An 11,037-nucleotide genomic window follows, 5' to 3' on the forward strand; every position below is an offset into this window, starting at 1 on the left:
AAAATCCAATAAAACATTGTTTTTACAACAATTGTAGGGTTTAGTACCCTTTCATTGAATTAACATTGACCGAGAGAATTATGGCATAAAGGTTTACTTAAATCGGATCCAGTTCGGTTTATGTTCAGGCCCAAATTTAAGTTTCAACCGGAAACATGGATGTCAAGGGTTCGGGTTCGGTATGGTTTTACCCCCACCCCAATCCAACTGAATAACATGCATTTTTCGAACCCAACCCAACCCTACGGGTTTCAACTCGATACCAATCCAACCTGATTCACAGTTTTCGATTATATTTAATAACTAGGGAAATTTCAGATTAGTATGCTGTAGTTGGGTTTAATGCAATTTTGATATCCTAATTTTAAAATGTAACAATTTAGTGTCTAAATTTTTAAAATGTGTCAATCTAGTACTTGTCATTAAGCAGCCCATTAACCAATCGATAAGTGTCATTTGAAAAGACAGAAATACCTTTGAATATCATCTAATTGTCTTTATCAACCATCCAAACATTGACAAAAAATGAACAGTCTCAAATCCTTGCTTATTCTGTTCAAGAAAGTTGGGGTCACCAGAATGCCCGCTGAGATGTAACCCCAATTTTCTTGAATAAAAGATGTAAGGATTTGAGACTGTTCATTTTTATCAATATGTGGATGGTTGATAAAGAAAATTAGATGACACACAAAGGACATTTGTGTGTTTTCAAATGTCACTTAACAGTTGGTTAATCAATTAGTTAAGACAGTTACTGAATTGACACATTTTAAAAGTATGAGTACTGAATTGTCATGTTTTAAAGTTTGGGGATTAAAGTGGCACTAGGTCCAAAGTACAGGGTACTAATCGGGAATTTTCCCTAATAATTAATATAAATTATAATTTGGACTTTGGGTTTCAAAAGTATCACACACCAATAAGGAAAAATAAAAAATGACTTCAAATCAGCCCCCCACAGCACATCCCCGCCGTGTATTGGGAACATCTCTTGATGATAGTACCAAAAATGATTAGGCATCATCAGGAGATGTTCCCAATACATGGCGGGTATGTACTGTGGGACGTTGTGGGGGGCTGATTTCAACTCATAAAAAACCAAACGAATATAAAAAGATAAGCTAGACTTAATGGCGTCAGGTCATTCCAAATTGTAAGAATATTTTCATGTGTGAGGTATCATGATTCATGACATCAAAACCTGATCTAGGCTCAAGTTGAAGAATGAAAACCCTAACCCGACCCTATATTGTCGAATCAAGCAGGGTTTATTTGATGCCAAATTTGTGTGTGTGTGTGTTTGTTAGAGAAAAAATGTGGTGCTAATGACCAGGTTTGTACGGATTTTTAGGAGATGGAAATTTAGCAAGATGATATGCTACTTGGTTGCCTGATCTAGGAGAGAAATTGAGGAACCATCCATGTGAGTTAGAAGACTCTTGCAACTTTTTGTATGATCCATGTTAAGAAATACCGAATACATGGATGCTCCACCCTTTCCCAATTAATAATAGAGTTAATCGGTGAATTATCTGATCCATCAAATTAACTTCCACTAAGGTCATGTTTGGGAGTACTTAAGTTAAAAATAAGTGTTTAAAAACAATTGTTTATTCAAATAAGCACTTATTTGTATTTGACACCCAACTTTTTCAAGTACTTATTTTATACTGGGTGTTTGGTAGTCTTTTTCTCTAATAAACATTTGTGACTATTTTGTCCTTTATTTTCTTTCAAATTTTTAAAATATACCATTTGAAAGCACTTCTAAGAAATTACTTTTATGAAATCATTTTTATAAAAGCACTTTTATGAAAGCATCTTTACAAGCTTTTGTAAAAATACTTTCACAAAAGTGCATTTGTAAAAATGCTTTCATAAAAGTACTTTTATAAAAGTGCTTTCATAAAAGTACTTTTATAAAATTCAACTAAGATTAATTTTATAAGTAGTATTTTAAAATGCAACTAAGGATAATTTTGAAAGAAAAAAATTGAATAAGCACTTATTTCGAACTTATTTTCCAAATACCAATAAGTGGTTAATGGCCCACATAAGCACTTATTTTTAAGCACTCCCACAAATGGCCTAAAACAAGAAGGTTAGCTATAATGTGAACTGATCAAATAGAATTGAATCCTGATAATTCGTAGATCAAACAATACAACTCCTTCCACATGGAATTAGGGAGGCAATTTCCACTCTAGCTTCACTCCTATCCAATTTGATGTGGTAGTTTTTTTTGTTTGAAAAAATGGATTTTGGGGTAGGGACAGATTTTTGATATCTTACAAACTGTACACATATGGATAGGTATGGTTTTGGGTTAAATTCAAATCTCCCTGACCTTTACATTGAATTTAGGGCCTGTTTGTTTTTTGGATTTTGAAAGGGAAAAGTTGGTCAACGGGATTTTGGTTCCCATTGATCAAGATATCCATATTTTTTTTTTCAGATTTATGTAGGGTATACAAAAAAAATCATTTTCCCAGGTATCATACACATCTCCAAGGTAGGTAAGTAACTTTCCCACCTAGGGGGAAAGGTGCCAACACTTGGATGAGGCAAAATTGCTACTTCTAATAATAGATTTTTGTGGCTAAAACAATCATTGTGTTATTTATTTGGGAAATAAAAGAACATGGGGAAATAGTTACCTGGGTAAGTGCATTTACCTTAGTCCCGAAAAACAAAAAAGGCCTTATTAAAATACATCTTGTGCCTGTAACAAAATTATCAATTTGAATTTACGTATTATGTGTTGAAGTTAATAATTCTTTGAATGCGAAAAGTAATTTATAATTCATGTATTTTTTTACATATTTCAATCAAATAATTAGAATTTTTTATATTTATTAAGGGAAAATCTATGATGTAGAAAATATATGGTATTGAAAGAATTTTGACCAATCAAAACCCACTCATAAATTTTGATAAATAACACCTGATTGTCTACCATATTTATATTCCACTTGATTGGATTCAGATATCATATTTTTCCGATATCATAGTCCAAAACCCATTTATTAATATTATTTTTCTAATTTATTACTTATATATACCATGAAACAATCTACGGATAGGAAGGATTTGGATTCCATAACGCTGTGAGAGGTTTGGAAAGATAAGAAGGATGAGAATTTAGAAAATCCTTTCGGAACCGATCCCGTCCCCATCCCTCAATTATGGAATTACGAAATTCTCTCTCCAATTCAACTGGAGTACTGGACTATGCCGGCTTTGACACGGACGGACGAACCACCTTTTTTTTTTTAAGTAGTAGGACTCAAGCATCCATTATGATTCATAATTGCCTATTCATGTCAGTATCAAACAAATAAATCTTCCTTGGGCTCCTTTTTGAAGCAGCCCATAAGCCCATGGCCCATCTTTCTTGTCCTTAGTTATAATTCGTCTTGGGCTTATCTCATAAGCACCAATGAGCCAATGGCCCATCTTTTCGTATGTAAATCAAACTACTGAATGCCGTTTGGGCTCTTGTGATGAGCACACACATGAGTCCATGGCCCATATTCTTGTCTTTCGTTAGCTGTAGCCAAGATCCCATGGACCATCTTTTCTGTTCGTAATCATTTAAGTATCATAAATCATCATAATCAAACAAATCAATGCTCCTTGGGCTTACCGCTTACGTTGGCTAACTACGGGTCCGGGTTTGCTGGTCGAAAACCTTATAGCTTCTAATAATAGCATGCTAACTTGCGCAGATTCAATTTTTCAATCACCACCGTCATCCGTCAAAATCACAACCCTCCTGTCAGAACTTCTCTGTTGCCACCCTGCAAATTGTCCAGCATTGAACCACCGGCGTATTTTAGCGTTTTTTGTCCATTTCTTTTATCTTTTATTTATTAATTTTTTTCAAATTCAAATAAGAAGTTATTTTTTCTATTAGTGATTTGGTTTTAATTTATTTTTTCTAATTTCAGACCTACCACCAAAAGATGTCTCCTTTTTGATTATTATTTTTTCTTATATTTTTCTGAGTCGTACCTAATTTTTCTCAGAAAATGCCATCGCTTCTCTTCAATCGAGAAACACTTATTGATCTTTCATGGAGATGGAACAGCTCAGATGCTCGAAACCCTCAAGAAGCTTCAAATCCCTGCGGAGATGTTCCAGGCCTTCCCCGGTGTTGCTCTGCCTCTCATTGCTTCCGCTGTCTTATTCCTAAATCCTTGATTTTTGTGATGATGAGCTCCTTCTTCATCCCTGAGATCAATGCCTAGGGTTTCTTACTCAATTTATTTCCTTTGCTCGAGATCCGGTTCCTCGCCAGTGCTTCCTCACCTCAAACAGTAAAAACCAGGTTTCCATTCATCCTTTCTTTCTTTTCTTCCTTTTTCTCTTTTAACGTTAATCTGATCTCCGTATGTAACATTGAGTGTGCATCAACATTTAACCTTTTTTTTCTTTGCCTGTTTACGAATTTTACGGACTGGAATGTTTTCCAGATTTGCAAGTTACGATCTTTTCTCATTGGCTTGATGTCCATTGCAATGATCTGATGTTTATGTGCTAATTGCCTTTATTTTCTTTCATGTATCTGTTAATGGCGGTCTAGATCTACGATTTTATCCACAAAATTAGCGGCTTTAGAGAGAATCTAAAGTTTCCGTTTTGCTTTTTGGTGGCCGTAGTCTTAGGTTTCTAATGCAAGCCTGTTGCCGCGCCGAGCTGTGGGTGCTATAGTTATAATATTAATCAAAATGAGCTTGTGGTAGGCTCTTTGTTTGATCAACGTCGCCAACATGCTTAAGCAATTTCTTAGTAGACTTCCTCGGAAGTCCTTCAAATCTGACGCTGCTGATACTGCTGGGAGCAATTCTGGCAACAATACCGCCGCTGCTGGCAATGGAGCTAGCAATGGGATCCAACGTACAAATAGTGGAAACGCTGCCTCAGGCAGATCGAATGCTGTCAAGAAGATGTCTTCAGCCGTTTTTCCTGCAAGTGTCGTTGCTGGAATAGAGCCCCTTCTATCTTTTAAAGATGTTCCAAATCAAGAAAAGCAGAACTTGTTTATTAGTAAGTTGAATCTTTGTTGTGTGGTTTTTGACTTCAACGATCCAATTCAGGATTCTGCCGAGAAAGATCTGAAACGTCAAACTTTGTTAGAGTTGGTCGAATTTGTTGGTTCCGGTTCTGCCAGGCTTAACGAACCTGCAATTGCAGCGGTTTGTAAAATGGTTGTAGCTAATCTTTTTAGGGTTTTCCCTCCTAACTACCGGTCTAATTCGACTGGTGGAGAAAACGAAGACGAAGAACCGATGTTTGATCCTGCCTGGTCTCATTTACAAGTTGTGTATGATTTGCTGCTTAGGTTCATCACTTCTTCTTCACTCGAATCAAAGATAGCAAAGAAGTACATAGATCATTCGTTTATTTTGAGATTGCTTGACCTGTTTGATTCTGAGGATCCAAGAGAAAGAGATTGCTTGAAGACAATCCTGCATAGAATTTATGGGAAGTTCATGGTTCACAGGCCCTTTATCCGGAAGGCTGTCAGCAACATATTTTTCCGCTTTGTCTTTGAAACAGAACGGCATAATGGAATTGCTGAGCTCTTGGAAATTCTTGGCAGTGTAATTAGTGGGTTTGCGCTACCACTGAAGGAGGAGCATAAAGTGTTTTTGTGGAAGGCTCTGATTCCTCTGCACAAGCCAAAGTGTATGGGTGTTTACCTTCAGCAATTATCCTATTGCATTACACAGTTCATAGAGAAGGAGCCAAAGTTGGCAAGCTTGGTCATAAAGGGGTTGTTGAGATATTGGCCAGTAACAAATAGCCAGAAGGAAGTGCTGTTTTTGGGGGAGTTGGAAGAAGTTTTGGAAGTAACAAACATGGTGGAGTTCCAGAAGATCATGGTCCCTTTGTTCCATAGGATTGGGTGCTGTCTTAACAGCTCCCATTTCCAGGTGATTGCCCCTTCTTTTTTTGTTTTGTTCTGTTCTTGCTACTGCTTTTGTAGTGTTGTTCCTTTTAGTAACTGTTTTCTTTTGTTTCCATTCTTGTATTCGTAACCATTCATTATTCTGTGTGCTTGGAGGTGCATTTGTTTCTCAGATTTATACTTTATACAGTGCTTATCAAGTTACCGTTGAATTTCCTTCCCCTCTTTTTACAAATTTTCTGTTCTTTTGGTTTCCAAGGAGCTTTCTGCAAGACATTGTTTGTTGTTTGCATAACAAGTCATTGTGAATAATGAATCCTATTAAGTTGAAGAAATAAATGCATTTAAAATGTTATGCCAGATTCCATCACATTCCAGCTTTCCAAAAAGAAAGTCTACTTGGAAATGCTGGCTTTCTATGATATTCAGTAACTCTTCACTCATTTATCACGTTCGCCTACCCACAGTTAATTGGTTTGAAATTTTTCAAGCTGTTGCAAAAAACATAGACAGTTCTCATGATGTGAATGCTTATTCCGTAGGGTTTGGTGGTTCATACCCTTCGTCCCTTCCTGGAGATGCTATAATAGCTCAAGTTTACTACTACTATCTTTTTGAATTGATTTTCCTTTTCCTGGACAGATGTGACAATCTGGATTATGGTTAATCCCTCAATTATTTCACCCTTTTCCACAGAAACCTCTTTAATGCATCTTGTTGGCCCTGGCAATCCACTGCTGATTAGAAATCTTTATTATAGCAAATCTTGGTAGTGGTAATCTTGATTTTTTTTTTCAGTAATTAACTTGCTAACTTATTTGTGATATCTTGATTATGGCTCTCATTGACAGCTGACCTAATGCTCCTTGCTGTTCTCAATGTTTTTGTTTGACATGGTAAACTTAATTGATTGTACAACCAATATGCTTTGAACCCAGACTTCTTGTTGTACTTTTTAGCAATTGCAGTTAGACCCAAATTACGTGATGTAGGATGTAAGGTGACATCACCAGGCAGAAAGACCAACTTTTTAAGAGAGGATTTAGGTTTCATCAATGGAGCATCATGATTGAGACTTGGGTGGATTTGTATCTAAAGGGAGTTTTAAAATAAAGTTGTTAATATATGGCAGCACACTTACTAGCCCAGAAAATTCAGGGTTTGAACATTTGGTAAGTTTGGCTTTAGATATGAATCATCGACATAATCATTGGTAAAAAGGTATTATGAGAGCTATCTCAGTGTGACCTCTTCCATCTTTGGTTATATTACTTGAACTATAAGGATCTCAGGTGGGATTTGCAGAGGCTTACAATAGGGGGCTTCTTCCCAAGGTGGTTAGTGGTTCAAACACAGTCAATTTTATCAACTATGCTTATGAATGTCATTGAAAGCAATTCCTATACTTGCTTACTGAATTTGATTTTGTAAAGATATTTCTGAACAGATGACTTGCTTTTTTTTATTATAGAGGCTAGCCAACCTGTGGATCCTCTCCCCCACCCCCACTCTCTTTTGCTGTTTTGGTGTTATACATTTGTAGATGCCATTGTAGGTTCTGATGAGTCCTAGTGAGCTGTCCTCTATTATATAGTTTATAACTTGAGGGCTTATTATAGTCTGTCCGTATGTTAATGCTTTGTATCCTTTTTGTTATCTCTTAATAAGAACTATTATAGGGTGACAAGAGAAATGGTTAGAGATTAATTATCTGGCTTTCTGAATAGGGTCTAAGGGTTTGATTGGAGGAGTCTAATCAATTTATGGTGTCTGAATTTTAGGCATGAACAAGGGTGATTATGACACCTTTCCTCCTCTCTTTCTGTTAGACATCCAATGCTTACTGTATCTCAGCACTTCAGGGTCATGGGATGCTTGCATTCTTGTATTTACAGACATTTATCTCCAAAATGAGGTTCTCCATATGCTTGGTTTATATTTAAAAGCTAATATTTGCTTCTTTCTGCTTTCATATGAGCACCTACCTGATGTAATTCAAAGGTTTTCTTGCCAACAATCAGAATAATTGACAATGATCTTGTTGAAATAGGAATATCAAATAACATCTCTTTTAGTTTTGGTTGTGTTACTGATCAAATGACAGAGTACAAAACTTCATGTTTTTATTTACCGTGAATTAATGTCATTTGAAAAGGAACTGTTGTTTTGCCTGGCATTGTATATGCAAGGTTCTGGAGCCAAACCTACCAATTGGTTCCAAGATCAATGTAATATGGTAATTACATGCATGCAAAAGCAAACAAATTCTGGTTATTGATGATAAGCTTTGCTCATTGCCCAAAAGAAGATTTAACTGGAAGTTGGATCCTCAAATTGGCTTATTTTTGGCATCACATAGCATTTTTGTTGTGTTGTCTAGATTGTTTGTCCACCTTCATGGATGTAGACATTTGGAAATTTTGTAGGATGATTAGACTTTCCTGTTGATTAGGCAGGAAGCTTGTATTTCTTGTTTTGAATCCGTACCTAAGTTGTTGAAGCTGTATTAGGTGTTGGACACCTGAAACAAATTTTCAGGCAGTGAAGGAATGAAATCCTTCTAATGTGTTATGATCATTTCAGGTGGCTGAGAGAGCCCTCTTCTTATGGAACAATGAGCACATTGTCAGCTTAATTTCCCACAACCGACAGGTGATCCTGCCTCTCATCTTCCCAGCTCTGGAGAAGAACACTAGGAACCACTGGAATCAGTCGGTTCTGAACTTAACAGTAAATGTAAGGAAAATGTTTTCAGAATTGGATGATGAGTTGGTCTTGACATGCCAGAGCAAATTTGAGGAGGAAGAAACAAAACAAAACGCAGCAGCAGAAAAGAGGAGGCTGACATGGGAGCGTCTGGAGAACATGGCCAGCGTCCAACCAGTGACAGGGAACACAGCAGTTCTGGTCACACATGAAACAGCCACTATCACCTGCTAATTTTTAGATATGCAGTGTTTTTTTTCCCCATCTTAAATCGTAGTTCTCCTCCCTTGCTTTTCGTTTTGGTATTGGTGCAGCGTTGTTTGACAGGATTGTGGGGTTAGTCCTTGAATGAAATCTGCCAAGGCGCTGGGATGACCCAGGAGGATAGAAAAGGCAACCGGCAACTAGAACGCAGTCAAATCATCTGTATCAAAGTTTTTTTCTTACTCCTTGAGGATGGGTTGGTTGTAAGTTGTAAGTCTCCAGTAGAAAATGGTCTTACCTTCTCAGGTGGAACTATAAGAGTTGTATCTTTTATACCTTGCATAGATGTGAATTATATGCACGTCAAGTGCTTAACGAGGGATATCGCTATTTAAATGTCAGCAGTCAGGTCCATTGGAGAGCAGGTGGTCTGAAATGATTCGGCCATTTCATAAGGTTTGAGGTGGTTGAACTGAATGACTTGTTGCTTTGTCTTTCACCGAAAAGAAAGCAATAAGCTATTCAGTTCAGCCATTTTAGCTTGTTACCAAACGGCTATGAGAGTATTTGTTATTGGGTCAATAGGAGTTAAGAGGACCTGGGTAGCTAAACTGGTTATGTACATTACATCAAGTTCGGTAATCTGCGCCAAAGGTAAAAAGCCACTTCCGGTTGTTGGTGTCTCTATTCAGAATCAATGACTGTTGACTCTTTTAAGTTTTGTAGTTTGTTTGAAGTTTTGAAAAATACAAAACATCAAATATAAAATATTAGGCAACCTTAACTCCAATCTAAGCTCTATTTGACTATAAATTTTGTTGTTTTTTTTTTTATTAATGATCTTAGCAGCTATATTTGAACGGTTGAACCTAAAAAGAAATTCACTTGTGAATAGAAAATTATCAGTAAAATAATCTAATTCAGCCAAACGGAAACAACAAACCAGTGAATTACATATAATGTAAAATAAAATATGAAAAAAATGGGAGGAGAAAACTTCTAACTCAGGCATGAGTAACAGGAACACGAGGGAGGGGGAAGGGAACTGGAACCATAAATAAGTAAACCCTTCATCTCATCTAACCCATAAAACGCATTGTTACATTGCAAAGTTGTTAATCAACTCTGCAACGTGAGAGAAGAAGATGGATACGCCACTGCAAACATCTCAAGGTGCACCGGAAAGAATCTTAGGATCTGTTTGGTTTGTAGTCTTTGATTTAAATAAAATGAAAATTAAAATAGAATCAAATAAAAGAACTGAGTCTATGAATACTTTTTTACTTTTTTATCATCAGCAATTCAAAGTCACGAACCTCTTATATACTTTTGCCTGAAATCACAACAGATGAGATGGTTGTTGATTTGATTTAATATTTGAGTATAACTTACTGTATTAGCACAGTTTGTTCATTTTCTTTTACCTTTTTTTGGGATTTTTTCTTTAATAATAATAATAATAATTGATTTCCTCATTGTCCTTGTTTCCCTTTTTGAGTTCCTTTTTATTGAATATATATTTTAGCTAAAAATGACACGTTAACCTCGTATATTGTAATTTAATAATGGGTCCAGTTCTTATTGTCATCTTCTTCACCAGAATTGAGAACTATATAAAAATTAAAACATGAGATGAGATACAAAAAAAAAAGGAATAAAACATAGAGAGAACATGAACTTCGAAACTAAAATATTTGAATCTAATATTCAGACTGCACAACTATAAAATTTGAGTTAAACACAAACAATGTATAAAAACTAAAAATAAACTGTAGAAAAAAAAAGTTGGTGTACGATGTGACCTACATAAAAAAATGTTGAATCAACTAACATGGAGCTTCAGCCACTTACCTATGGCACACGACCTGATCTTTACAACAAGTCTCGGCTTCAAAACCAAATTTTTAGCAACTATTCTAACAAAAAATTAAAACTGAATTGAAAATTATAAAATAATACATAAATTACATGTATAATAGAATTATACATTATTTTATTGATAAAACTGACCCATTCAACCCAAAAAATCGAATCGATGACCCACAACCCAGAGACATAGTTCAGCCTCCTATAGAGGTGTGAATCGGGTCGTGCCGCCCGTGGCCTTGCATAACACGGCACCATTTTGAGCCGGCCTGGCCCGATGGTCAATGGGACATATTGGGCTTGGGGTTTCAGGTCAGTGGGCCAGGCCGGCATGGCCCATATGTATA

The 11,037-nt window shown here is 36.2% G+C and overlaps 1 protein-coding gene across 2 annotated transcripts; it reads left to right on the top strand.

Moving 5' to 3' along the window:
• Positions 1–3,899: 3,899 nt before the first annotated feature.
• On the top strand, positions 3,900–9,225 carry LOC104595263 (serine/threonine protein phosphatase 2A 57 kDa regulatory subunit B' kappa isoform-like). 2 transcript variants are annotated; one of them, XM_010255925.3, is made up of 3 exons: positions 3,900–4,330; positions 4,586–5,939; positions 8,498–9,225. In XM_010255925.3, the coding sequence occupies exons 2-3, from the start codon at positions 4,773–4,775 to the stop codon at positions 8,852–8,854; spliced, it is 1,524 nt and encodes a 507-aa protein (XP_010254227.1). In that variant the 5' UTR covers positions 3,900–4,330; positions 4,586–4,772; the 3' UTR covers positions 8,855–9,225. The 2 variants fall into 2 exon arrangements, with proteins under 2 accessions (XP_010254227.1, XP_010254226.1); XM_010255924.3 differs by having other exon boundaries at positions 4,662–5,939.
• The last annotated feature ends 1,812 nt before the right edge of the window (positions 9,226–11,037 follow it).

Source organism: Nelumbo nucifera, chromosome 2, assembly GCF_055504915.1.
Source record: "Nelumbo nucifera cultivar China Antique chromosome 2, China Antique-T2T, whole genome shotgun sequence".
In the NCBI taxonomy this organism is placed as follows: domain Eukaryota; kingdom Viridiplantae; phylum Streptophyta; class Magnoliopsida; order Proteales; family Nelumbonaceae; genus Nelumbo; species Nelumbo nucifera.

Bases quoted from the DNA above. Each gene is read 5' to 3' on its own strand.
- LOC104595263 (XM_010255925.3), top strand. From the start codon at position 4,773: ATGCTTAAGCAATTTCTTAGTAGACTTCCTCGGAAGTCCTTCAAATCT. The intron at 5,940-8,497 runs GTGATTGCCCCT...TGATCATTTCAG, and splicing joins TTAACAGCTCCCATTTCCAG to GTGGCTGAGAGAGCCCTCTT.